Consider the following 27870-nt stretch of genomic DNA (forward strand, 5'->3'; position numbering starts at 1 on the left):
ATGAATAATATTATGATCACAACTTATTGGGCCTTTACGGTGGTCTATACCAATAGGATCATCACAGCTACCAGGCAGCCTCATATCCTGAGGCATACATGAAGGTACAGATATTACCTTTGGTCATCCACTCCCAGTGGATCATCTATCGCTGGTCGAGTATTATGGGCCTACTATAGTGGGCAACTTTCCCTGCCTTACAAACTGCTCACACATAGGCATGGAACTCCTTGACCTCTTGGTTGGAAAGAGGCAATCAGAGAAGCAAGAGTAATCGTTCTGAGAGGGAAACAACTTAGAGAATACCTAGGGATACATATACAGTATTCTCATGCCCCTTCCCAAAATAGTATATAAGGCCTATAGAATAGGCTAAGGATCTTTAGTCTATTCTCTTTGTTCTTAGGCAGTCTTCATACTGTCTACTTCGCTCTTCCTATATCATCACATACAGGACTGCAATACTACCTGGCTTCTGTGCTGTATGTATAGTTGAGACCATTGTTCCACTTTTTCTTCATAAAGCAACCTAGAGAAAAACCTCCGACTCTTGGGGTTACTGAACAAGCAGTTTGTAACAAATAAAACAACACTTTAACTACTATGCCTCTTGAATAAACCATTGCTTAGACCTGTCTCTTATATATGATTATTATTTGAGTGTCTAATACATGAATACCCTCACACCTGCCCAATTTGGTGTACCAGCTTGTACATAGGTTTCCCAGACTCTTTGAGGAATATTTGGCCAGTATTCATACAAATAACACTTTCTAGACCATAGTACATACTTACCAGTCTATGCTTATGTCTTTTCTTTTATTAAACCTCATTTATTGTCTGATCAGGGTAATGGAACATTAATATCTATACTTCATACCTTGCTAGTATCATTTTATACTTCACTTGTGAAATTCTAGACCTAGCTAGTATATCTACTAATGCCAAAAGTTGAAATTTCAATCCTCAATATTTAAACGAGGGGTTTCTGGGGTCATATGCCATGCCACTCATGTCAAAGTGCGGCATCCGATTGCAAAATAAGCTGTCCACTTCCTATTGCCTTACCTTCAAGGTTCAAACTTGACTTCGAGCTAACAAGACTGTCATTCCACGGATCAAACACATTACACAACGGCACGAGGACTTCTCACGTACAACATCCCCCACGAAACATAGTAGGTACCGGCCATAAAAGAACTTAAATCGAAACACGATCCAGAGAGTAGGAGGATTATACAAGAAGGTTCTGAGAAATGACTAGGAAGTTTGACTAGAACATAGGAGGAAACACAGATCCCACCTGCATCCGAACCGATTGCGGATTGCTCTGCGCATCATATTGCTCCCCAATCATAGCATGTGTCCCCCCCCTAGAAAAGGCGGAATTGTGACTAACGCTAGTGTCAGACGTGACGCTCACGGCCGAGCGGGTATAAGACGGGAAGGAATAGAAGGTTTCCACGATAGGGAGTACAGAGGTGGTAGGTGAAGTCGATGAAGGTTTAGGCAGGATGACTCGTTGGCGCGACAAAGCTGCAGCGGACATATCTCCCGAAAAACTTTGGCTCGTCCTGGGCTGAACAGATGGTGAAGCGATGTCTGTCTCATTGAACCCGTCCAACGTCCCTGAGAAATCCCATGGCGTCACGCCTACGCGCTCCGAACCACCATGATTGCATCGACCTTCAGAACAAGACGTCCTTTCACCAGACAAAGCAAACATCGCCAGCGCGCCATGTGCATTTCCGGACACCGGCTGGGTGTCGTGGACATAATCCTCACACTGACATCCTTGACAGCACCCACAACAATCATCCAGACACGTGCATCGGCCCGGAGGGCACCCGCAACGCCCTCCACAGCATCCAGAGGCGACTTCCATGGGGAACGGACCCGGCATCTGGCTTAGTTCCGGATTTGGCAGGATATTGCCGTATGAAACGTAAGGGAACGCATCTCCAGAAGAGTTGGGCGGGTGGAAAATGGATGGAGGGTTCGTCGAAGAGATGCCCCGAATCCACTCGTCCAAGGGCTCGAATGGGGATGGAACGTAACCCCCAAGGGGCGTAGTAGGTGGGGTTGGGGCCGAAGGGGCTGGAATCGAAGAGGTGAGGCACGAGTTGCAAACGCTAGGATTAGCACAGGCCCCAGTCGTCCAAGTGTTGCCCCTATGTTGGAAGCAACCTGGGCACGCGCACGAATCGCCACAGCCACACGAAGCCCGGAAGTCGGTGAACGATTCGTTCTGATCTGGCCAGAGAGTAAAGTTCTGCGATAGCCCCTGAGGAATGGGCGCAGTTAACGGCAGGGCGTTATCGAAGAAGGCCATGTCAGAATCGAGCTCCGGTTTATCAGGCTGGTCTGCTTGATAGCCGCCATCAAAAGTATACAGGTGACCTTCGTAAGCGCGCGTGTACGGGCTGTAGTAAGTGATGCCATGGGTGGCCCGAGAGTTGTGGGGATGTGTAGTGTGAGGAGGCAAGTCAAGCAAATCAGTCTGCTGAGGGGGACGAGGTAGAACAGGTCGAAGGTCGCGTGGCGTCGAACCACTAGCTGCGAAAGGGGAAGAATTCGAACGGGCACGCGAAGGGGTTTCGACGGGCGCAGGTTTGACACGCGTGTTAAATATAGACTGCCCGCCTTGCTTTGGGTGCGATCGCCTGGCAGTGTAGCAATGACAGTCACCGCCATCCTTGCAGTCACACGGAGCGTCGGCGGAAAGGCCTATGTACGGTCATTTAGCATGCATGACGCCTAGGAGGTAGATAACATACCTCCGTCTGAATCGGACGAGGACGCATCGGAAGGTGCGTGCAGTGCGACCGACGCTCCCAGGGCTTCTGGTAAGCCGTGAGGGAACGCGGCGCTCGCCGCCACCTTTGCGTAGCCTAGACGGGTAGACGATACACTTACGGATTAATTTACCTGAGGTGAACGTGTCGGATGGGTCAACTCACCTTTCTTTCCAGACTTAGGAGCCTTTTCGCTAGCACCGTCTTTGGTTTCACACAAGCATTTGACATGCACTTGCTTCGTCTTTCGCAACTCTCGACAGTGTTCGCATTGAGTGATGGGGCGACCTTTTTTCTTGATCTCGAATAGGGGGCGATCGATGTGTTTGCAGGAGGAGGAACGATGACCTTTGATGCAAGCCTCACTGAAAAGGTTGGCAGCTTATCAGCCATCATAAAAGCAAAGAGACAAAAACGCGATACTCACCAAGCGTACTTCTTATCTTCGAGGAGAACCTAAACCACCATGACAATCCGCAGACGCCTGAGCTGATCGACGTCTCAGGGGCTCGCAGGCGAGACGAATACTCACCATGATTGAAAAAATATGTATGACGCGTTAGACGGCGGTCGCTCGAAAGCCGACACCGTCCACGACGCTCACAGAGCGTGTGTTATTGGGACAGAAACACCACTGGGCGCGAGATCTGCTTTTGATGGACAATGAACATGGGCAAGGGCAGACGTGCAGTCGCTCCATTCACAGCCCTCCCTGACGCCTTATATGTCCGGCGAAAATACCACCAAATACGAGTAAATATTCCTCAATATTTCTCGGACCGTTGCCACAAGCACAGCGCGATTTCAGCCGTTGGACAAAGATTCTAAACGACCACATTGTCTCCAAGATAGCCGGCTCCACCACGGTAGAGCATGCTCCTTATGAATACTTTAGGGCAAGTGGTAGGGAAAGTCGCTCAGCTGGCGCCGTCTGAACATCAATGGGCGGTGAGTGACGTCGACATTGAAGCTAATGTTAAGTCTTAAATTTTCTGCATCGCAGCGTAAACACCACGATAATCTGCGTGCAACTCTCGACCAGAGCGCTCCTTGCCATCATATGCACATCAACAGGTTCTGCATCTCTCGAGGCCGGCGCACTGCGGAGAAATCGGAGAACATCTGAGGCACGTGAATCCTTTGTATGGTGTCCACAACAAACTGCCACTTCTCATTTTCTGACTATCGCGATGCCCTCTCTAAGGGTGAAGCGAAACCACGAGAGCGACACGGGGCATCGACACCCGTCGGTTGTAGATCAGCGATAACAAAATACACCTTTCATCGCGACTCAAGCGTTTGTATCCTCGCTCTTCTCTCCCCTCCATTTCACGTTGAACAATTCTTTCATCATGGACGACTTGAACGTCTTGCGAATCGGCCTGGAAGATGAATTTCCTCGCGGACTTTCAAATGCCATTATCGCCAGCCCAACCATTTACGATCTCATTTTCGACGACTGTTCCCCCGCTGTCCTGCTTCGGTTCTCAAGGACGTGCAAAGCCGCAACTATTGCTGTCCGTTCTTACATACGCCGTGCGCTGAACATTAACCGTCTTCTGTCGCGCTATTTTGACGACCCCGTCGCGTTCCGTTCGATCCAAGCGAGCACCGGTACTTTGATCTCGGGTTCCACCGCGGTCCAGTTTCTTGGACGATGGTTCTATCCCGATTCCGACCTTGATTTATATGTACCCATGAGACACTCTCGCAAGCTAGGGAAGTGGCTCATGGACGCTGGATACGTGTTCTCGCCAAATACAGTTCAGGATGCGGATTTTTTTACAGAGCTGTTGAAAATGGTAGAATCCCACGAGCGCAACAGTTTGTCGACATCGAAGGTTAACACGGGGATGATATATCGCATGCCTGGAGTTGCAGCCATCTTCAACTTTGTGAAGGCTGTCGGTCCTGGATCACCGGATTTTCTCAAAGTGCAAATCATCGCGTCGCTCAACAGTCCCGTCGCTTGCATATTTGATTTTCACTGTAGTGAGTGACATCTATTTCTTTTTGAGACCGCTGCTGACGAAATTTTTGTTTGGGCCGAAGCTTGTGTCATGAACTTGATCACTCACGAAAAAGCGTACGCCCTCTATCCACGCGCCACGTTTGAAGACCGCTGCGCGCTTCTCTGTCGTTCCGATGGCCCGACCGTTATTTTGAATCAAGCGTTGGACAAATATGCCAGGCGTGGCTGGGAAATTCGGCGGTACAGATCTCGCGAGCCCGGATTCGACCCCGCCCTCCGATCTACCTCGCGTTGGATCGACGATGGCCTCTCCTGGGTCGTCGACCTGGACATGGAAGGCGTTGAGGTGCCTGCTGCGCCATTGGACATGCGCACGGAGGTGCCGCCGGACTCAGTCACATACACGAACTGGCAGCTGCTATGGAGCTGGAGCGAGCCTTACATCTACTGCACTTTACTTCGATCCCCGTTGCTGGACGCTACATATGTTGTAACGGATGCGCTCTTGGTGATGCTGCTGCGCGGTGCTTTCCAAGGCGTGCGAAGTGGGACAGAAGATGTCAACAGGACCATCCGGGACGTCTTGAAGATTGAACATCCCAGAGGTGTGTATCAGTCTTCGTGAGTTCTTTCCATCGATACTCGGCGACGCCATGTATTGATTTAACATTTCATGGAGCTATGATCGCATCTTGGGAAGTATATGTGACAGCTATCGGAATACCCTTCAGCACACGGAGCTTCCACCCTTCTTGTCTGCGCGGTCGCAAAGGTGGACTGAAGTGAGTGATTCTTCATGATTCGACACAGTGTTTGCTCACTCTCTACATCAAGATCATCGATATATAGGATGAATTCTGTAAACAACTTATTACGCTCACACATGTAGACGATCGTCATCCACGACGTTGTGTGAATTATAGGAAGCGGCCGTGTTGTCCAACACCACCCGATGCTGACATCTCTCGTACTGTGCAAATACACAATCAAGTGACTTACTCCTCGTAGATCACGTTGTTCATCGATGAGGTGGGCGAATATACCAAAATACAGCCCTCCACATGACGTAGAGGCCTGCTTGAACGTTTGAATCCTCAGTGCATTTCTTCGTTCCATCAGCCACTGAATCAAAGGAACGAGACCCTACTTGCGTCATTAATCCGCACTGGAGCTCGATCAAACGTTGCTTTTATCTATTATCAGAAGCTGGTCGCAGGATTCATGCTCAAGGGTGCGTCTGTTTATATCGACTTTGTAGGGAAAGCGCCGCCTACATTTGTTTGGTCCTCCAAGTAGTCTTTTCTTGGGCGCTTGCAATAACTGTGAGTATAATTACATCCCATGTGAAACATCTGATGAAGACGTGTTCACGACTTGATGTAGATGCGTTGATGGACATTCGAGGTTGATCACAGACGCCCTTGGTGAACTGTTGACACGATCGCTGAAAGTTTATTGACCTGAAAGTAGCCAATCGCCTTCCAGGTTGGGCGATTATAACAAATCAAGGACTCAGCGGGCTGTCCGTACTCTAGTAATTTAGTTGCTATATGGGTACTGTGCCAGTGGCCCAATCTCATCGGATTTCGTCGCGTAAATAGCTTGGAATATGACACTATCTCGGCGCTCGCGAAGTCCGTCTGAAAGAAGCGCGTGGACTATCAAAACGTGGAAGATTCATTGATGCGTCATTTAGCTTTGGGAAATAGAAGGCGAGATACGTGAACTCGTCTGAATGAGGCCTTGCAAGGACCGACTTGTGAGGACAGCCTCGGAGGTAGAGTACTATCAGGAAGCCTGATCTAGTAACGTAAGGCCGGAAAACGCTCCTGCGTACGCGAGCTTCGTCCTCTGACGCGAACCACTTCTTCCGCTGCTCTTCCTTCGAGTACGCGGTAGATCCTAGAGGCACACATGCTCGACGTCTAGTACTTCTCCACATGTGAACCCATCGGTTGACTTGGAATCCAACAGTCTGGAGTACAGTGCTCGTCGCACGTGAGATGACAACCGGAGGCGCACGTCATCTCCGAGCAACCGCGTCTCTCGGATCCGTACCTCTCGCGCGCTCAGATCAGAATACCACTTATAAGAAAGCTATGTGTATTCACCCGTGCTTTTTCAACCCTTTGCAGCAGATACCTCTGTGTTGCTGCTGTTTGAGCGACTCTGGTCTTTTGCTGCTTATCTGCAGCCCAGGTGACAAGAGCTGACGACGTTACCGAGAGGATCTCCATCAGGTGAGCCATCGCATCTCCACTTCGCTGCACAGAGCCAACCCTTCTCCTGGTATCTGTCGGGCGAGCATGGCTGACTCCGTTTGGCAGACGTTCGAGACAGCGCTCGAGACACGATTCTCAGAAACCTTCTCCATTTCATCAGCAGGACGATAACGTTTATAGCTGTTGTGAACGCCCTCCGCTGCGCTGCGCATCATGTACACAGCTGATACTTCTTTACCCGCGGAGTTGAACGATGTGTTTCTGAGGTGCATTGTCTCAAACCCGACTATACATGACCTCATCTTCGCGCATTCCACACCAGCGACCGTCATTCGCTTTTCTTGGACATGCAAAGCAGCGCTGCTTGCCACTCGCTCATACTATCGGAGAGCATACAACGTCGATCGTCACCTCTCGCGGTATTTCCGGGATCCCCAAGCGTTTAGGACTCTCCAGGCACGCACGGCAACCCTCATCTCAGGCTCCAGCGCTCTTCAATTCTTCGACCGCACATGCTATCCTGAGTCTGACCTCGACATCTACACACCTCTGCAATTTATGCGCGAGGTAGCGAATTGGCTGCTTAGCGACGGATACCGGTTCATACCCGACGACACGCAGCCGGGCAATCTTCCTGATGCGCTTCGGCAACTACAAGGATACGATGCTGGCTTAGACACACGCTCTCTCGGATTTTATCGCAGGAGAGGGGTTCTGGGTGTGTACACGTTCTATAAGACTACAGAAGACGACTGGGACGCAGAGGACAGAGCCCAGCCGCTCAAGGTTCAGGTGACTGCGGCCGCACGCAGCCCGGCCGAGGTCATCATCAACTTCCACTCCAGTGCGTGTCGGCATCGTCTTCCTCCAATTCTGATGCTTAGTCTTGGCTTTCAGCATGCGTGATGAACGCCATCAGCCATGATGCCGCGTATTCGTTATATCCTCACGCGACATTCGAGTCTCGCCTTGCGCTCGTATGCCCTACAGAGGGCCCCGCGCCGGATAGCGCCCTCGAGAAGTACGCCGAGCGTGGGTGGCACCTCGTGTGCGAGCGCCCCGAGGCTGAGGAGCCGCTGTTTCCATTCGCGTCTGGCGCCGACGCCGAGACCCCGTCCATCGTCGCGCGTGAACCGTCTTTCCTCCCGGGCTCGCGATGGGCGGACGATCACACGAGCTGGGTCATCCCGCTTCACCCTGCCCTGCCGCTCCATGTCCGCGCAGAAGCGAAGGCTGCCCCGTTTGCGAGCACGAACTGGCAGCTCGCGTACCATCTGGACGACGACGAGTCTCCGTGCCCGAAGATGCGCTATTGCCTCGTCCGCTCGCCGCTGTTGAAACATGTGTATCTGCTCACGGACGAGCTTTTGCTCTTGGCTGTCTGGAGCGCACTGAAGGGCGTCAGGTCTGGTCGGACTGTCATGCAGCGCGTGCTGGATCGTGCGAAACATAGACAGCCTGTAGATTCTCCCAGGTAAGCAATGGCCGATCCGCTCTCCAAAATTCTAAGAATCAAACCACGGATATAGACATGACCATATTCTATACACTGAGTGCCAGACATATCGAGAAGCAGTCAAGGCAAGGAGCCTCCCTCAAACCCTATGGAGGAAAGGGCCTCCTGGAGATCCCGTGCGTCGTTCTTTATCTCTGTCTTCATCCTTCGGGCCCTCATTCGCCTGGTAGATATTCTCACTCTGACCCCACCATGAACTCTATGCTGGACATAGAACTCCCTTTTTTATCTTTCCCCATACATGCCTAGATTTCCGCCTTGCATCCATATTCCCTTGTGTCATATCCGCTACCGCACTGTACCCTCGGACAACCATATTGCATCTATGTATCCAGAAATCCTCGTCCACCCAACAGCCGTCTGCGCCCATACACGTTACTTAGAAATACACACTTGGAATCGAGTACCCCCCAAAGAAGCGACCGCCTAACGTCATATACCCCTGCCTTCCCGCTCCCATCCCTGAATCGCCTGGTGATGTCGTGTCCAGGAACCCGCTTCCATATGCACCAGCTCCTTCAGCGTCCGCATCGAAAACGGCAACGCCGCGTCCGCTTCGAGGGCGCGCACGACATACGATCTGCGTCATGATGCACCGCGCTGGAGTCAGCCTCTCACAAATCAAAGCAGGCGAATTTGGAAAGGAGATAGACAAAGGGGGGTAGCGTGACGATGAGGCACGTACATAGCTGTGCTCTCCTTGAGCGGGTTTTTGGCGGTTCGGAGGCCCGCGCAGATGCTGTGTAGAGGGTTACCTGCTCGCCAGAGGTTGTAGGCTTTGAGGTGTTGGGGGCGAGGTGTGGCGCGAGACGCTGCGGCTCGTGACCCTGGAACACTGGCCGAGGAGCCTCGACCATCGGTCGAGCGGGAAGATGACGCTCTTTCTACGGGTGGTGCGATCAATGACGCTGGCGTGGCATCCAACGCAAGCCTCCTAAGTGCTCTAGTTGGTGGCGTTGATTGGGGACGGGCGAGCTCTTTGACCAGGTTCGTTGTGTACTCGGAAGGCGTGAGCGGCCGCTTGGAAGCGCGCGCGATGGACAATATCTTCTTGTACATAATCAGGGCGCAGTGGGCATCGTTGGCAGCATCTAGGCGCGGCCCTGATAAGTCAATCCGAAACAAAGAGGCATGAAACAACAAATAGGAAACGGAGTGGCGTACATTCGATCTGCTGGCGTGACAGCTCAGCCTCCCAATTGCTTGTTCGCACAGGACCTTTATCGAGCGTGCGGTGTTGGTAAAAAGCTACGCATTTGGCGAGGCTGACCATAGGCCGCTTGAACGCATCGAGGAAGCGCTGATCGGCCTGGCAGGCAAAGGTGCCCAGTTCAACGAGGTTCGCGGCGACGACACCATAGTCACGATATAACTTTACGCCATCGCCTATGGGAGGCATGAGTAGGGGATAACGCACGCGACGACGCCGTACCGCGAATATTGACGCCCATTTTTGGAATTGCAGGGGACTCAATGAGTTCCTGTTGTGCTGTGCTCAAGCAAAATTCAGGAGGTTCTGGAATCATACGACGTACCTTAACCTTCTCAGGGACCTCTATGATTGACGATAGGTCTGTCAGGCCCTTGAACAATATCAATGCAGGTGTGCCTTACTCTTCATTGCGCTCAATTGAATCAAGAGAATCATGGTGGAGTCGCATATTTGCACCAAGGCTGTTGGTCGAGTACTGCCACGGCCTCGTTTTCCGCTACAGCACCACTCCATGTCAAAGCCCACAGCTCTAGTCACAGAAATCAGACACGTCGTGAGGTGTCACAGGCGTATTGATCTCACCCGTTTAATGCCTGCACAAGTTCGTCTGCTACCGTCTCGGAGCGGATGTACATAACCTTGGGCTGCGGGAAGAAGTCCTTGTATGTGTACAGTGGCATCATCGGCTCTGATTTATTGTTCTGTGCACGGTTCGACAATTTACTGCTCACTCTTGACGCAGTTGATTCGGAGTTTTGCACGGACGAGTTATTCATGCTCTTCGAGTACCCTATGCGAGCATCGGAAGCTACGTCTCGCAAAGGACTGTCTTCCTGCATTGTGTCCTTTTCCTTGGTAGACTCCCTGCTATTCTTTGTTGAATCATCTCTGCTGAAATATGAACGGGATCTTGGATGAGTGTCAGTGTCCAGCTGGCCGTAATTTCATTGAAAGATGCGCTCACAACATAGGCATGGTAGAATCTTGTTTCCTCGATATGTCTTTTTCGGGAGTTGTCAAATCAATGACACCATCGCTGCCTATGGTAAATTGGCCATATTGTTGCTCCATTGATAATCCGCGTCAGAGAATATGAGTAGCCCCTGTAGCGAAGTATTCGTGGTCAAGAGCTGAGGAAGACCAAGGGGAGGGGAGGTGAAGTGGCGCGAACCATGACCAACTTGTCGCGTCGTCGCGTTACGCCATGTGACCAGCACGGGAATATACTGTACGTCAGCTATCCCGAAGACATCTACGTTCCCACGGGGTGAATTTTCTGAAAGACCGAGGACGCACGCGAGTTGGCCGCAACGTTGTACATACCCTCTTATCCTCTCCATCATGGCAGACATCGTTACTTTGTCTGTTGTCCCCCCTCCTCTCTCGCAAAAATGGAGCCCACCAGCGGCCTCGGGGAAGTCTATCTCGCGTACGTCCGCCTGCGCATTGCCCTACGATCATCAGCTTACCTTTGTGTTTTTTTTCTTGCTCATTCTAATCCTAGTGTTGGTTGAGCGCAGGCTGATACCAGCTGGGCCCGCGTACTTGGCGCATGTGCGTAGAGCCGTGCATAATCTCTCGTTTGAGGAGCACGACAAGCATGTAGAGGAAGAGCGGAAGCGATTTGAGGCGCTGAACGGCAATGGCATCAATGGAGAAGACGATCTCGGCGTTGGCGATGAGGAGGAAACCTTAGAACTGCTCACTCTAGATCCAAAAGAATGGAAGGTACGGGCTTGACATCATTCTGGGAAACCCGATCAAGCGAACATTCTTCCTCTTTAGAACCAAGACCACTACGCCGTCCTTGGCCTCTCTCATCTTCGATACCGTGCGACTGATGCGCAGATAAAAATCGCACGTGTGTATCATACTTTATTTCTCTCCTATGGCGTTGCTTAGCGCGATCACAGATCGGAAAAAGGTGCTCAAGCATCACCCGGACAAAAAAGCGGGCCTGGCCGGAGACGCGAATGACGACGCGTTCTTCAAATGTATCTCGAAGGCCATGGACGTACTCACGAACAAGGAGAAGCGCCGTCAATTCGACTCGGTTGACCCCGAGTTTCAGCGCGTCTTCGACGACGTCCCGACGGCGTCAGAAATCAAGAACTCAAAGGACCCCAACGCTGCATTCTTTAAGCACTTCGCGCCCGTATTCGAGCGCGAGGCGCGCTTCAGCCGGAAACAGCCTGTGCCGCTTCTGGGCCAGTACGCAGACTCGAAGGAGCAGGTCGAGGGCTTCTATGACTTCTGGTATAACTTTGATAGCTGGAGGAGCTTCGAGTATCTGGATAAGGAGGTTAACGAGGGTAGCGACAAGTGCGTATATTATCTTTGATTCTTTGGTCGTTTCATTTGAATGCTGACAGGACTTGCGTAGCCGAGATGACAAGCGGTTCACGGAAAAGAAGAACAAGTCTGAGCGTGCGCGCCGCAAGAAGGAGGATACTGCACGGCTGCGGAGCATCGTCGACCTCGCACTGAGCGTCGACCCGCGCATCAAACGCATCAAGCAGGAGGAGAAAGAGGCACGCGAAGCGAAGCGTAAGATCAAGGGCAGCGGCGCAAACACGCCCATCTCCAAGGCGCAACAAGAGGAGGAGAAGCGTCGCGCGGAAGAAGAGGCGAAGCAGAAGGCCGAGGAAGAGCAGGTGCGTCTTCTTTGCTTGACACGGGTTTCAAAATATTGAGGCTGACAATATGCGCTCGCATAGGCTGCAAAGGCAGAGGCGAAAAAGGCCAAGGCAGCAGCTGCCAACGCTGCGAAGAAGGCTCGACGAGCAGCGCGGGAGAATGGTGCAGAGTCATGACCACGCCCTCTCTTGCTTCTCCGCAGTGTCTGTTTGTTTGTATGTTGTGTCGTATGTCCTTCAGCGGACTTTGCGCACTATGTTATGCCTTGCTATGATCGATCGATAAGCATAGTGAAATGCCTGCACGCCGTGTCACGGTAGGCATCCTCATGAACATGAACGTGGTCCAAAGAGACTGCACGTCGAAGGAGAAGCTTTCCGGCATGGTTAGTGGGCGATACAATGACCTCTACGAGTTTGACAGTTTCCTTGCCAGGTCTGGGTCAACAGGACCGCAGGCCCACACCGTAGAGCCTGTATCATGAACACGAGGTTTAAGCGTGTGCCAATGTTCTGCAGCCATGAGGATTTCGCGAACCACCATGTTCAAAAATTTAGTAGAACTAAGCAAGGCCGTTCCCGAGTAAGTTAAGCGACGGATTTCGAGTAGGCAGCTCTATCAATCTCGATCCCATTGCCCGTGCCGAGTACTTAGTTGCCAGAAACGGATACAGAAATGCTAGTTGTTGAAGTCATGTTCTCTTTTTACAATTTACATCTTGGAAGTTGGGGAGAGATGTTCATCGAGACAAGCCTATACTACAGGTCACATAGCACACCAGCATCCGGGCATGCCTCCACAGGCGTGAAAACACCCCCTGACGAGAATGTTCAGAAGCTTCTGAAGAATCAAGGGCGTGGTTATGGACATCTGGGTATTTGCCAGAGTTGGGAAGAGGTGCCTCCACTGGCGATGAGTTCGTGGGACCTGGCAGTCTCTCTTCTGGTGAGTTTACTGTAACGACAGCAACCCATGCCCCCCATTTTGAGATACCCTTTGTCGCCTTCTCGGTGATCGTGACGAGCTTGCGATTTTCGTGCGGCAATGGCTCTTCATTGGCCGTCTGAATTCCATGCATGTCGACATACTCTGTCGAGACAAACAGTTTTAGGAACGTTGTGGCGCTTTGCTCTTCCGGTAGCAAGGTGAAATTGATGGGTCCGCTGCCATGCGGTCCAGGACCAATGATGAATGGTTTCATATTGGAATTCTGATCCATGACAGCCAAAGGAGGCGACATCGTAGGCGATTCTGGATGGTAGATCAACTGTGGACGACATTGAATCATTCAAGCCATTGATTAATAAGAATCGAAACATCTTACTTGGATTTCATAGTCCGAAGGGTCGAACGAGAATACATACGGGAATAGGGCTTTGCTGGAATGATTGCGTATTCCAATTGCGTATTGGGCATCCTTGTCGTATGTCTGACAAGCAACGTTCTTGAACAGTAGACTATGGGAGTCCACCATGTATTCGCCTTCAACCAAGCGGTGTAATTCCAGCGTTACACCCGTCATTGGATCGTCCGATGTGGGGTTTGAAACGTCGCAGAGCATTTGGCCTGCATGCTGTCGTCTCAGATGATAATTGAAATGGGCAATGACAGACAGCTTTGAGGATAAGGCATTGAGATCATCTTTGATCTTTGGTTGAAAGATAGGTTTGCTGTATTTCTGTGTGAGACTGTCCAACCTCTCGATGATGAAATCTCCATTGGAATCCTGCGTGATCTCGACGTCGGCTGTGGGACGCTGATCCCATAGGAGGAACCGCGCTGGTGAAGAGTAGACGGTGTTTGCGAGATGCCTCAAGCCGTCAGCGAGGTTTGGGTGCCTGGTAGAATTGACGAAGACTTTTAACCCTGCATCATCCGAAGCGAATTTTGAGAGCACTGAAATCGTGCCGTTTGGGAAGCTGGGCTGTCCTTTCTCGGGCGAAGTGACCAGGGTGGATAAAGTAGCGCCAACCTTGTCAGCCAAGAGAGCGACAGAAGGCTCGCCTTTGGGTCTTACAGCGAATTCTGTACCCTTGGTGACTCCGTGAATTCTCCCGGCATTGATGGTATACTTTCCATCTTCCGATACGGTCACGTCATATTCTATAACGTTCTCGTGTTTCAAAGTGAGTAGGAATCGATTGAAGGCTCCTTCGTATTGCGGTATCTGGCCAGTGCACAAGGAGACGACGCGTGCCATCAGTTTGGCATATGTAATCCTCTGCCCATAGGATTCCGTGAGAGCTCTGTGAAGGCTAGCTGTGAATATGCCATGACATGGACTTCCAAGATCTTCTCGTGCAGATTCTTCTTGCCGACAGGCAGCAAGAAGGACATATGAGGAGATAGCAGTGCGGAATCCACCCTGAGACGATTGAGATGTCGACGCTAAGATGTCACTGTCAATCTTATTTAAGATTGGCGCTGGATTGCGTATAGCCCGAACATTGCCGGCAGCAGGGTCACGCGCAATACCACCCGAATGACAGGAATCGAAGATGACAGTCTGCACGCAAATAATCCCAGTCACAATGAGCACACGAGTGAACAAGAAAGGGTGACGAACTATGTTGTTTCCTCTATTTTTAGCCAACTCGTTGATGAGCGCTCGGAAGGTGATATCAGGTATACCGCAAATTATACCACCCTGAGAGTCTTCGGGATTGACCGGCATACGCTCGTCATGAGGACAGATAGTTTCGATTTGATTGTCATCAGAATACCACCCCATCGGAGCAGGGACTCGGCCGCCATGACCAGCGTAGTAAATGAGAATAGGATCATTGTATCAATGTTGTCGTTTTTTATGAGGTGAGATTTGATGCACCCTATAATGGCCTCGCGAGTAGCAGCCTCGTTCTTGAGATAAACGATGTGGGAATCATGCACTTGGTGGGTTTCTCGGAGGAATGTGTAGATCAGATTCGCATCGTTCACACACCCATTCAAATTGTGGACGTCGTTGCTCTTGTACTGACCACTATCAGTGAGCGACGTTCAAGAGTGACAATGTATAACGTCAAACCTCGTTGATACCGATGATAAGGGCAAAGGTGTCATGGAACCTTGTAATGATCAGTATGCATGGTCGCTGAGTATGTTATTTGTATGGCGACTCACTGTCCGGCGCTTGCATCATCTAGGTCATGGCTCCTGGATTTAATCAATCTGTACAAAGCACTAGGTTTCGTAGAAACATACTGCTGACAACACTGCTGTGGACAACCCTAGATTATGAACGTTACCAAACAGTTTCTCGATGAGAACGCGGCCAGCTGTACGACTTACACGTTGGCTTCTTGATTCATAGACTCGGACATGAGATTATGGTTGATCGTGGAGAGAGAAAGAGGTGAACCAACTAACGAGAGGTGTTGGGGTCATTTACATTGCGCACCCGCGGAAAGAGTTCCGAGGCCATTCTGCATCCCGCTTATCGCATGGGAGCTCTGAGCCAACAATCAACACAATCGAGAAGTCTTTCAAAGACCGCATTACAGTCATGGATATTCAGAGGATAGAAAAAGCGCTTGAACATGAAATCGCCTGGGAGCCAATTATAAGGATTTAGTACTGGTATTAGTTCCCGGAACGACATCGGAAAGCTTACCAAAAATGGTGTAGAATATTTGTCAAGGCCAAGGGGGATGTCTGAGTTATACAGAGTCTTCATGGTATGGGTAAGATCTATATATAGAGACGCGCCTAGATGCATGATGGTGGTGCATAGTCTGTTAAATGGAATGGAAAAGCATAGTACAAGAGGTTGGAGGATTGGAACATAGTGCTGGCGCGACAACTTGACGCTTTCCCGTGACTGTTCCGCGCAGTTCTGCGCTCTCCCGTGACAGGCTAGTGACTCATCCGCCTTGCCTCTACTATGCTGGGACCAGAGTTGAACAGTGGACCAGAGTTGAACAATCGATATAACTTCCTCCCTATTGTTGCGGCAGCCCTGAGAATATTCGTGTATGTTACTGTGTACGTATAGATTATCCGTTTTTTTTAGACTTCTAAAACAAGCACATGGGACAGAAAAGAGAAATCATGTGGAATCTTGACTCTCTATTGCAACAAGGAGCCCAGATCCAACCAATCTTGCATTCTAAACCTCATTTAAGAAAAGGATCAGGGAATTTATATGAATGAAAATAACATGAAAAAAATATGAGGGTGATCAGTAGGAAGTTCATGCCTCAAATAAAATATCAGCGCGGGAGGATGCTCAGAATGACTTTGGCCTCGGAAAGGTGACTTTTTTTTATAGCTCCGATGTGTTCCGTTGGCGGACCTCGTGCAGGAGTGTTGAGGCAGGCTCTCATTTGTGCTCGGACTGACTTTGTAGACTCCCTGCAACTCATGACATCCTCGGGCAAGAAATAGAGAGACAGGGAAAGGAAGATCCGTGAGTCTACTATTGAAGCCGCTTGTCAATCTCTCCGGGATGGTATACACTCGAGCTATAATCAGACTGCCATTGCTTTCGGAATCTCAGTTTCCACTCTGCGGCATTATTATCTAAAGAAGTAATCTGCTCCGAAAAATGCTCATAAAAGAGAGCAGTTACCGAACAATGCTCAAGAAAAAGTCTTAGCTGAATGGATTCAATATCTAGGGTCTACCGGTCATGCAAGCCGTCGGACTTCTAATCGGCAAGCGTGACTCAGTGTGACTGAAGGCTCGGATGAATCATTCAACTCTGGGCCCAATGCCGTTTTTCGAGTCTCCCCCCTCGGCCACTGCCCGACACTTTTTCCTTGCCTTCAACAATTACAAAAAAACACAACCAGGAAATTGATATATTTGATCAAGTATGTACAGTGATTTTAGAATTGTTAGTGAACGTGCGGGACCTAGGCAGCCAGAATAGCTAAACGTTGTTCAACTCTGGTCCCAGCATAGTAGGGTTCCGTGAGTAATTCCCCGAGAGTTTTTAACATTTGTTAATAACATGCTCGGCTCTGAGCCCTTGTTAACATCTGTTAATCATAAATCAATGATATTTGTAAATAAAAGATCGATAACATGTAAGAAATCGAATTATTTACATGTTAGAAAAGAAAGTGGTATTAAAAATACAAAATCACCAACTCCAGTCAATCTGGGAGTTAGGAATGAAATGGGGAATTTCAGTGGGAGGAGGAGTAGCTGAGGGCAAGTGCTTCGGAGTGAGAGCAAATAAACCATAGGTAGTTATAGGTGCTCAATACTTCAGTTCGACCAATAAATATGCAAAACTATTAATTGGGGGACAACCACTTTCCTAGCACTGATTACACCCGTAGCGTAATCTTTGCCCAAACTTGCTTCTCACCTCGACCATTATTCAAATAAATGTCGTGACAGTAGGGGTCGAACCAGCGAGCAGCTGACAACCAAATATCACATGATAAAAAGGCGGCACCACCACACCACCAACGCAATACATAAGCTGATACTGGCGTGTATATATTTACTTTGTGCAGAAGTCAGCGCTGTGAGCTTTCGGGTAAGAATAGAAGGCTCCGCCACCTTTGTGACACACAATCTTCTCTCTACCAATGTGAGCCTTCGTACATATGTGCTCTGTTTTGTTTTTTGTATGGAGTGTTTGCCTCAAAATGATATAATTTTTTTTAACATTACTAACATTATTAACATAGGTTTTGTGACCTTGACAAGGGACCATGTTGATAACGTCCTTTATTAACATGTAAGTAATACCGGCGTTACTCACGGAACCCTACTTGCCTCGCTACTCACTATCTTCTTTCTGATTTTTTTTTCGGACTTGCCTGGACGTTAAGTGCATGAGTCCGCATGTAGTACCTCGCGATCGTCTTATGCAGGATGCACAGTGCAAGGTATCATATGCAGCCCAGGACAAGACAACGAAGCATGCGCGGTTTCCACATGTCCGCATGTTGGCGATCATATCTTCACAAAGGCCTAGCTATTCCTCTTCAATCACGACTTTCGAGCTTCAAGGCTATTTTTCTGCGGCTCACCTAGGGTATAGCGATCTTATGGATAATCCCGTCGCTTATGGCGCTGGTAATCCTGGCTCAGGCTGCTCTCAGGCTGCGCGTTACAGGTCGATGATATCATATTCGTCGCGATTCAAATTTGATCATCAGAACTTGTGTCCTTGTCTGTCCTCGTGAGGCACGCAAAGAGCCTCATCTTGAAAGAACACGCTTAATACGACCTACCTTTCCGCTCGAATCATGCCTCTGTCAAGTACAATGCTGTGCCTGTGCTGTGAGAACTTCTCAAAAACACGTCTACATCATGTCTTTCCTCATTCCGATGCATGCTGTCTCAGATGAACCACTAGCTTGCAAGACGGGAGGCTCGCGATTGATTACGTGGTTTAGGGTGGACCACTCAAAAGGTCTTGGATGGCTCTCTTTTCACAAATCATCATCTGCTACTTGCCAGCTACTACTTTGAAGAGACAATTTAAATCATGTACGTCCTTCGATTTAGCTACACGCGCTGTTTTCTTGTAGAGGCACGAGCAAACGTGGTCCATTCGATGGGTGCACGAGATAGAGTACTCATCTTGCTGTGGCACGCGTGCAAACCTATGGATCTCGAGTCACTTATTAACTCTCTTATCCAGGAGCTCTGTTGAAAAATTTGAAGTCACTGGTACGTCTATATCCATATTCTGATTGTATGGACAAGTCATCTTCCTTGCTAGTTGTCAGCGCAAGTGGTCTGAAAAGAAGCTGGTTCCTTTTTCCGAAGTGTTTCATAGAACTCGAGGTTGGCAACGAAGTCCGCAAAACCAAAGTGGCTGATAGAGGACGGCTGGCTGTGTGGAACGAGGTTTTCCTCATGTACGTGTACCTCGCATTCTGGAAAACACCATCTCATCAGTTTCGCTCGTTAGTGAAGTGCCACGTGAGAAAGACTTCACAGTCAAGCTCTATCGAAAAGGATTCGTTGGGTGGAAATCCTTGCTAGGGTGTTTTACTGGTCGATTTCTCGAATCTGAGCTAGACGGTGGGTAGTGCTGCCTTGCATCGAGCGATACACGTTTTGATGATCCAAATCTACTCAGACCAGGATAGGACAATCGAAATCGCAAACTCATCTACAATCACCCTTCGCATGAAAATGCCCTTGCCAAAGTGAGTCTGGCTTCTGGCTTGTTGTTCAATCATTGATCACCAGAGCAGCAGTCCTCCGTCTCGTATATTCGCCTTCATCATTGGCATCGATGAGGTGCGCTATCTTGACGTCATCCGGTGAAGATGCTCATTTGTTTGACAGTACAAATCGTCCAGAGTCGAAAATTTGGAAGGCTGCGTCAACGACGCGAAGGCGATCGAATCCTTGCTTGTTGAACGCATGCAAGTGTCAGATTCCCATATTGCTCTTCTCACCAACGAATTGGCCACTCGTAAGGCGATCATTTCCCGATTTCTAACCCACTTGGTTGAGAACCCTAGAATTGAACATGGCGACCCAATCCTCTTGTTCTATGCAGGCCGAGGCAGTCGCGCCGTGCCTCCAAGCACTTGGATGTTCATGAGCAATACGGTCGACACCATATGTCCCTATGATGAATGGCTCGAAGATCCTGAAGGTGGATTCATCGCCGGGATACCTGATCGCACGATAAATGCTTTGCTCCGCAAACTAGCAAGGGTCAAAGGGAACAACATCGTATGTCCTCACTTCTATCTGATAGCTTAGACGATGCATTAAATGAATTTTATTTATCTAGACCGTGATCCTTGACTGCTGCCACGCCGCCGATACTGAAGGACGCCCCACTCAAAACAAATCCCTACGCGATCGTTCTTCGCCGACCCCTTGTCTGTCTCCTGAGACTTTTGATAGAGACCTGCGGTCGCTGAGTGAAGACCCGGCTGCTGTTGGAACAGATCTCTCCTCCGGGCTCCAGAACGATACTCTTTCCACGCACATCCTCCTTGCCGCCTGTCGATCTGACCAGCGCGCCTGCGAAACTAGGTCGATTGCTGGACACCCCTCCGGTGGATTATTCACGAATAGTCTGATCCGGCGTCTTCGACAAGTCCCTCTAGACAGCACCACGTACGCGGACCTTGTCGGCCTGTTACCCACCCATCCTGGTCAGAAGCCCCAATGTAAGGGCGTGAAGAAGGACCGCATATTATTTAGCTCCATGAAGGAGAACAAACGGATGTTCGAGTTGAGGTCAAGGCCGGAGGGAAAGTTCGAGATCGATGCAGGGACGACGCAAGGACTCGCGATCGGCACAAAATTCTCCATCGAAGCGGACAGTGTCGGACCTCTTATTGCGCAAGATCTACATGTTCTTGAGGCAGTGGAAGTCGATACTGGCCGATCAGTCCTGGACTGGCACAGGGGCCATCCAGGGCTCACGTCCATGCCCGAGGGCGCCAAAGCAGTGATCTCACGGTCTCCCTACGGCGAAACATCATCTCTGAAAGTTTTTGTCGATTCCGTCAAGTATCCACATGTGGCAAGCAGTGCATTTTCCATAGAAGGACCGGCCCGCCCTCCACGAAAACAAGACACTCATTGGCCGAAGCCAAGTTTCAGAGCAGTTGACTCGATATCTGACGCTGACGTTGTCATCCAACAAGAGTCCAGCGGAGAGTTCATCATAGAACGACTGGACACCCTCACATCAACGTATGCCGACCGCGTCGTTCGGATTCCAGGAGAGCGCGTCCTCGATCGGTTGCCACGGATCCTCGACGCGATGGCCCATTTTAAGTTTTACCTCGAGAGGCACAATAGCAGCGACATCGCAGGCGGCGTGACAATGGAGATATACCGCATAACGCAGACCGAGGACGGGTTCGATACAGCTGATATGACGATTGGGAACCTCCTAATCGACAACGAGATGACGTTCGCATTGGACAAGGATGCCGAATACGGCGGCGCGATCTTCAATCACTCAAATCTTGATCTGTACCCATACCTGTTCTATTTCGATCCATCTGACTATACAATGCAGGTATGTTCTTTCCCAGCATGTATTTGTAGCAGACAGAAATCTGACGTCGCTATCAGCTCTGGTACAAACCTCCGTCTCGTACTATCCCGCCTCTGCGGCGTGCCTTAGACTCTAACACGCCAACAAAAATCACTGTCGGTTATGGCGTGCATGGAGGTCCCACAGTTCAATACGCGCTCCCCGACGGTGCGCAGGCGGACGCGAGTTTCTTGAAGCTGTTTGTGTCGACCAAGTGGGTCGACATGGGCTGGATTGCTCAGGACTCTCCCTTCGAGGACTCGGTCAACTTGTCAGTGCGTAGTCATCTGGAAGTCGATGGTGGGAAGGAAACACAGGGCGCTGGGCTGTGGGACTCGCATGTGGCCGCCATCACTGTGACAGATCCTCATAACCGGCCCGCCGATGTCTGAAGTCGATCCGCATCTACCTAATGATGGGGCGGCTTGTCATCTGTAGTCTGTTGGGAGAGCGTTTCATCCGAGTGAGCTCGATTGTTATCGTGATTTTTTACTATTCCGTTGCGTGCTATTCCTTCTTCGTCACGTTACTCGATTTCTTGTAGTAGCCAGCTGGCTTGCTTGATACATACCACGCATCAACCACAGAGCGCACACCTTACAACCTGGGGGGCAAGAAGTCGGTATTGATCTGAGTCACTCAAAGGTAAATGAATACATAACAAGGTATAGTCAAGCTAGAACACGATCTGTGGGAAGAGATATCCGTACAAACAAACATCGTACACATAAAGGGATGCTCAGCTGCGTAATCCGAAACACCAACGAGTCTATCATCATATGGAGGAAGAAAGGAATCCCATTAACGTGTCCTGTCGAGACAATCAGCTGAGGAGTATGGTGCATGAGACCTGATAAAGCAGGTGTATACCTTTTCATCATCTGTATTCGTGAACATCGACATGCTCCCTTGGCCGTTTGAAAGGAGGATAGCAAATGAATGTGGGATAGCCTCGAGCTCCTCGAATCCTTCGTGCCATTCACGCACTGCCTGCACCCGGCCATCAAGGTCTATCTCATCCAAGGGCTGACTCAGGTCCTAGAAAGCCTCATCAATTATCGAGAATATATAAGAGGTTGCAACGCACCTCGTCTGTCTTGTACAGCTTGAGGCTGCTCGGGGTCAGCTGGAAGTAACGTCTCTTCCAGACCGGGGTCTGATCCGTCTGGACTGTAAGCCAGCCGCCTAAGATGAGTTCATGGCTTCCCTTCTTCTGCTTCCTTAGCTTTCGTGCGTCTGCCTTTGCTTGAGCCCGCTTCCTCTCTGTCCGCCTCCTCGCCTCTGCCTCTATCCTTGCCGCCTCCTCCAACCGTGCCTGTTCCTCTCTACGCAGTGCCTCTCCGCGACGCCCATGCTCGAGGCGCCTCTCCTTCTCTTCCCGTCGCCTCTCCTCCAATTCCCGCGCCCACGCCTCTGCCTCCTGACGCTCTCGCTCCTCCTTTTGTCGACGCAGAGCTACAGACTGTTGTACATCACGTTCCAACATCGCTCGCCGTCGGCGCTCATCCTCCGCATCGCGTCGCAGCAGCTCCTCCTTCTCTGCTTTGAGGCGTGCCTGCCGCGCCTCTTCTTGGCGTAGCGCTTCTTCCTCCTCCCGCCGCTGCCTCATCTGCGCCTCCATCCTCCGTCGCGCGCGCTCCTGGGGGCTCATAGTAATCGTGGGAGAGAGGATGACCCTGTTGGTGGGGCGCGTGCTGGAAGTAGACCGCTTGTGGCCCCCAGCCTGATATATCTGTCAACATGGATCAACAGTATGATGAACCTGGGAGCACATCACCTCACTGTAGTCGATAGATGCCTTTGGGGGCGTAGGCGGTGGAGGTTCGTTAACGTTGTGCATGTCCATCAGTTGATCAAGGGGGAGCGGAGGCAAGCCTGTCTGCACCGCAGATGCCATGCGCCTCGGTTGCTGCGGAGATGCATATGCGTCCTCTGAACGGGCTCGCACGATCTGACCATCGTGTGGACTGATGGGGAGAGCCTTGTCGCGGACAGGGTTGTAAGTTTCTGAGGCGGAGCGGGCTACAGGTATCGTGGGCGACCGGCGGCGGTGCAGCCAACGGGTCTTGGCTCTCAGAGCATCCATGTTATATATGTTAAATTACCTTGTATGGAATTATTTGAGAGCGACGTTGAGCGATGTCGCGACGGTGTAGCGGAGAGGATGGATGATGACCATGGCGGTGGTGATGGAGAGCACACCGCAGGGGACAATAAGGCCGCTCGCGGCTCCCGCTTAGCAACAACAGCTGCTATTTACAGGACTTTTACAGGACATCCACACAGCTACTCCGAAGATATCATCTCCATCTGCATTAGAATGACACAGCTATGGTAGACCAAGTTGGGAAAACACAGCACCAGAATCCAAAGAGCACAGCATCAGAATCCGAAAAAGCATGTCGACAGAAGCAAGAGGCCTCATCAAATACCACATATCCACTCCGATCCTTACGGAGCCAAAGAGACGCGCAACTTCGGCGGACTGGTATCAACGGCATCAGTGGTGTTCGTCGGGAGCAGCAGTTGCAGCAGCCGCTCGATGTTGTCCATGCGACCCATCATCTTCGCCTCCATGTCCGCAAAGCGCGTCTCGAGCGTCGCCATCCTCTCTTCTATCGACTTCACAACCTGCTCGTTCTGCGGCTCCTGACAGCGTATGAGAGGGTGCGTTTCATCGTGCTTCTCCGACTGTCGGTCCAGCTTGTGCGCTCCCTTTGCGTCGCAGGACTCACAGATGAATAGGTCGTCTGTCGATTGACCAGTAAAAATGTGAGCAAGTGCATATTCGAGAAGCAATATGGTTGATGCGCACCGCTGCAGTAGATGCAATACCAGCATGGAAGAGATACTGGTTCATGACAAACCCCGCACATAATTTTGCGATAAGTCGCTTCTGAACGACGCTACAGATGCCCGCTTCGACATGCGCAGCATCGACGACCGCTTCTTCACAAAAGGCAAGCTCGTCGGTGAGAGCAAGCTCGTCGCAGAAGCCGGGAGCGGGGCATGTCTGTCCGCCGCGAGCAGCTCCTTGACTATCCGGTCAGCCTTCTTCAGCGCTTCGCGTGCGGCCTTGTCTACACGCCCCGTCTGTCGCAGGTGCATCGCTGAGTGAAGCTTCATCATACTGTGCGTCGGTTCGTGCGGGCTCGTCAGGTCTTCGCGTTGTTCAGTCGTGACCCGCGCGGCCACGCATGCTGCGTTCTCACAGAGGTCGATGGAGTCCCAGTTCTCCGTGTCCTTTGGTTCGCACTCAAGGCACATGATCCGCGCGCCGCCAATTTTGCCCCCACAGTTATCGCATTGGACCGCGCTGCCGACATTGCAGTCAGTACCCGGCAAGTCTCCTGGTGGACAAATGCTGTGAACATGTAAGGACGTACTCATGCATGCAAGTGTTCGCGCGCACCACCTGCAGGCGCGAGTTATAGAAAAAGGCGTCCGCGGTGGTAAGCGACCGCGAGACTTCACGGTACCACTCTAGCTCCTCCGCGGTGAGAGGGACGCCGTAGTGCAATTTGCGCAGCCGGAGGGCCATGAACTCCTTGCGCGTGTCGCGGCGCTCTCGGAAGTAGTCCCACGAGTACGAGCGCTGACGGACAGAGTCGACGATGGCAGCGATCGCGAAACCCCACAGCGCGCGCGCCTTGCTCGTCAGCGCGACAGGCGGCGGGTAAAATCGCAGATATTGCGGCGACATTCGTTTGAACACTACCTGGATATTGCCCCAGTCACCGCTCATCACTTCCCGATCGGAATAGCATGTACCCGTAAACTGGATCGTCGAAACCCACGCGATAGCGAAGTTGATCTCAAGCTTGACTTTGAGCGTGCCATCGCTCTCCTGGGAATAGGAGCCAGTGGCATTGAAACGGCCTCCGGCGTGGTATGCGGCTACCTTGAGCGCGTTGCCACCGCCCTCTCCTGCGCGTACGTCCAGTGTCATCATCGAAAAAGGTATTTTTGTATATTCTCCGTTATTCTCGTATCGGTAGCCATGCCATATCCCTGCGCTGAATATGACAATGGCGCGTTGAGTTTCTGTGCCGTGAGGTACTGGACAAACACTCACATGTCTTTCCAGTGCGAGCCTTGGTCGATACTCGCTGGTTTGTTTTCGATCGGTGTCGGTTCTGTTTCATAGACCCAATCATCAAGCTTAAGTTCCTCTTCATATTCCCTGCTCAGGTAATCTTCAGGACGGATATTCTGGTCTTCCTCAGCGTCGATATATGGCAAGACGGCATACTCCATCGCTTTCACTCGGTCTGAGGACCACAAAGCGGGTTCATCGTGGACATATTTAAACTAGAAAGAGTTGTGATGAGAATTATTCCGGCTCAGCAAAGGAGACAAACGGCGATTTACTATGCCTGAAGCAAATATTTCGAACTGTTTGGACGGGTCTACCTTCTGCTGGCGGAAATTGCCTGTGAACAATTAAACAATGATCAAAAAATCATAGAGATGAAGGTGCAGTAGACATACCTTTCAGGTCATCATAACGAAATTGCACGGCATCGCCTACATACAACATGCTTTCCGATGCTTTGTAAAAGTCATCGAGATGAATTATCTTCGTCCGGGCCAATCTCAAGATCTCATAATGGTGCTTGATGAGTAAGTAAATGACGGGGAACAGTGACTAGAAGGAGGAAATTGAGTATACTTGAACCAGAACCAGGAATTCCACTGACCTTTTCAATTCGACCAGGGCCAGTAATAAGCGACAATGTGTCCAGACCATCTATGATATAGTTCACAGCTTCGAGGTTAGTCCTCAGCCGCTCTTCCTCGGCTTCAACATACTCCTTGAACTTGTCCTCGTCTTTCTCGGCGAATTGGCCTTCCAATGCAGCTGTAAGTGTGCGCACTGATGTCCACACCGAAGAGAAATAGGACAACACAGATCCTTGGTTTGCACCAAGGACCAATGGAAGGAGGCCATCCATTTTCGCAAAGATTTGTTCAATGAGATTCTTGTAATGAATAATTGACGACTTCCAACCTGCAAACAGACACCCGCATGAGTCCAGAAATTATTCGAATTTTGAGATTTAGAAAATGTACCCGTCGCCCAAAATGCAATCCAGTGAGGAAGACTGTCAAAGAGTAAGACGTCGGTGTCCAAGACCGGTCACGAGAAATAGCATACCTCACCTCCAGTCCTTGGGTCGAGTGGTCGTGAATCGATTCATCTCGCCTACAGATATGAAACCAGAGGCGTCATCGTCGAACGCTTCCAAGATTGGTTGCACACGCATGACGTCAAGGTACTTGAGCGCCCAACCGTCCGAATTTTTGTTTCCGTCTGTGGAACCCAGTGTCATGGCCGTGGTATGTCCATGGGGGGATTTCTCTTGATAAAAATCACGCAGTGCCAGCACAAAATGACGAGCTTTTACGTTGCCGCGCCATCCCTGTGCGTTGAATCATTAGAATAACACGCTGATCAAGCGCGAGAGGCTCACCATCTCTCGCCAAAGAGTATAGATGTCCTGCCGGTAGGTGAGAACATGAACATCAAAATTGCCATCTTAATACGCACTGGATCGACGAGCTTTTCATGCGGACCTTCGTTCATGGCTTTAATGACACGATCTCCTTCACGAACAACGACCATCGACAGCTCCGCCACTATCTGCTGTTTTTGTATGTCGAATTTGCGCGTGAATTCAGCTACGTTTTTCTCGATTGCTGAGTCTGGTTCTTCGTACAAATCTGTCTTGAAATCGCTTTGCGGGCCATGAGAACGGTGACTTTCCGTAGCCTTGCTGCTATCTTTGAATGATAGAAGCTCGCGTAGTTTCGCATCTTGAGATAATAGGGCTTTCGGCCCGCCTTGGCTGTCGACTATCTGTTTGAGCTGTTTTTGTTCTGGACTTGTGAACAGATGAAAGACCGATAGCATAGCATCCATCCTGCGAGAACAGTCTCAGATTCATATCACGATATCTGAGTACAAAAAAAACGAACTTGGCGTTCATAGCGCTTGTCGTATCACTGACAGCTAGAAGCTTTATATTAAGTTCGTCGACGCCGAGAGAAGTGTGCACCGATAGCGCAAACTCAAATTCGGTGCGGCGTTTTGTAAATGTCGTCACGAATCCTAGCAATTTCGTGTCCCATAGCGGGCCTTGGAAGACCTTCGCTAAAAGCTTTTTCTTCGAGTATGTGTCACATGCATTCGAGCATTTCTTGATGTCCTCCGCCGTCTGTTTCGATAACGCACCCAAACGGTCTACAAGCGTACTTCCATCCGGAGCAACGGCGAGGGGGTCGTGTACTCCTTGTAACCTTGGGAATGGGTTGAGGTAAGATAGTGGGCGCAAGGTACGCTGACGTACTGGAGCAACACAGACATCATGTCCTTCATCTCAACATACAAGGCAATGATCTTTTTCTCATTCTCGCGGCGTTTCAACTCCAGAGTGTATACGGTTTTGAAAGCCATGACAGCCACTGATGATAACACGTCAGATACAAATATCGGAATTATCGCCCAAAAAAAACGAACCACCAATGAAAG

The 27870-nt window shown here is 50.4% G+C and overlaps 9 protein-coding genes across 9 annotated transcripts; 4 read left to right on the forward strand and 5 right to left on the reverse strand.

Moving 5' to 3' along the window:
• Positions 1-1180: 1180 nt before the first annotated feature.
• ace1 (ACE transcription factor 1) lies at positions 1181-3445 on the reverse strand. Its single transcript, XM_009552437.1, has 5 exons — positions 3328-3445; positions 3223-3251; positions 2961-3160; positions 2778-2891; positions 1181-2727 (listed from the first exon to the last, which is right to left on the reverse strand). Exons 1-5 carry the CDS (start codon positions 3328-3330, stop codon positions 1274-1276), a joined length of 1800 nt encoding a protein of 599 aa, XP_009550732.1. The 5' UTR covers positions 3331-3445; the 3' UTR covers positions 1181-1273.
• Positions 3446-4147: 702 nt separating this feature from the next.
• HETIRDRAFT_327508 (uncharacterized protein) lies at positions 4148-5656 on the forward strand (the record flags this gene model as incomplete). The annotated part of the gene is made up of 4 exons (XM_009552438.1): positions 4148-4787; positions 4848-5372; positions 5447-5549; positions 5602-5656. 4 exons carry the CDS (start codon positions 4148-4150, stop codon positions 5654-5656), a joined length of 1323 nt encoding a protein of 440 aa, XP_009550733.1.
• A 1546-nt stretch (positions 5657-7202) lies between these two features.
• Positions 7203-8467, forward strand: HETIRDRAFT_429508 (uncharacterized protein; the record flags this gene model as incomplete). Its single annotated transcript, XM_009552439.1, has 2 exons — positions 7203-7833; positions 7887-8467. The coding sequence occupies 2 exons, from the start codon at positions 7203-7205 to the stop codon at positions 8465-8467; spliced, it is 1212 nt and encodes a 403-aa protein (XP_009550734.1).
• A 470-nt stretch (positions 8468-8937) lies between these two features.
• Positions 8938-10557, reverse strand: HETIRDRAFT_105634 (uncharacterized protein; the record flags this gene model as incomplete). The annotated part of the gene is made up of 7 exons (XM_009552440.1): positions 8938-9085; positions 9191-9608; positions 9670-9891; positions 9938-9986; positions 10041-10060; positions 10120-10247; positions 10301-10557. 7 exons carry the CDS (start codon positions 10555-10557, stop codon positions 8938-8940), a joined length of 1242 nt encoding a protein of 413 aa, XP_009550735.1.
• A 667-nt stretch (positions 10558-11224) lies between these two features.
• HETIRDRAFT_240514 (uncharacterized protein) lies at positions 11225-12354 on the forward strand (the record flags this gene model as incomplete). Its single annotated transcript, XM_009552441.1, has 4 exons — positions 11225-11446; positions 11504-11579; positions 11632-12040; positions 12102-12354. Coding segments are annotated over 4 exons (960 nt in total), but the record flags the coding sequence as incomplete, so codon positions are not given.
• A 1053-nt stretch (positions 12355-13407) lies between these two features.
• HETIRDRAFT_429511 (uncharacterized protein) lies at positions 13408-15675 on the reverse strand (the record flags this gene model as incomplete). Its single annotated transcript, XM_009552442.1, has 7 exons — positions 13408-13444; positions 13471-13622; positions 13680-14861; positions 15032-15328; positions 15381-15420; positions 15476-15523; positions 15644-15675. 7 exons carry the CDS (start codon positions 15673-15675, stop codon positions 13408-13410), a joined length of 1788 nt encoding a protein of 595 aa, XP_009550737.1.
• Positions 15676-19633: 3958 nt separating this feature from the next.
• On the forward strand, positions 19634-20099 carry HETIRDRAFT_52669 (uncharacterized protein; the record flags this gene model as incomplete). Its single annotated transcript, XM_009552211.1, has 2 exons — positions 19634-20011; positions 20073-20099. Coding segments are annotated over 2 exons (405 nt in total), but the record flags the coding sequence as incomplete, so codon positions are not given.
• Positions 20100-21956: 1857 nt separating this feature from the next.
• On the reverse strand, positions 21957-23424 carry HETIRDRAFT_460536 (uncharacterized protein; the record flags this gene model as incomplete). The annotated part of the gene is made up of 4 exons (XM_009552443.1): positions 21957-22149; positions 22209-22376; positions 22426-23061; positions 23116-23424. The coding sequence occupies 4 exons, from the start codon at positions 23422-23424 to the stop codon at positions 22114-22116; spliced, it is 1149 nt and encodes a 382-aa protein (XP_009550738.1). The 3' UTR covers positions 21957-22113.
• Positions 23425-23789: 365 nt separating this feature from the next.
• On the reverse strand, positions 23790-27795 carry HETIRDRAFT_327294 (uncharacterized protein; the record flags this gene model as incomplete). Its single annotated transcript, XM_009552444.1, has 12 exons — positions 23790-24155; positions 24378-24654; positions 24725-25382; positions 25445-25649; positions 25710-25771; positions 25830-25986; positions 26039-26349; positions 26412-26443; positions 26502-26761; positions 26890-27218; positions 27292-27638; positions 27689-27795. 12 exons carry the CDS (start codon positions 27793-27795, stop codon positions 23790-23792), a joined length of 3111 nt encoding a protein of 1036 aa, XP_009550739.1.
• Positions 27796-27870: the final 75 nt, after the last annotated feature.

This window comes from Heterobasidion irregulare (assembly GCF_000320585.1).
Source record: "Heterobasidion irregulare TC 32-1 unplaced genomic scaffold scaffold_10, whole genome shotgun sequence".
Lineage (NCBI taxonomy): Eukaryota > Fungi > Basidiomycota > Agaricomycetes > Russulales > Bondarzewiaceae > Heterobasidion > Heterobasidion irregulare.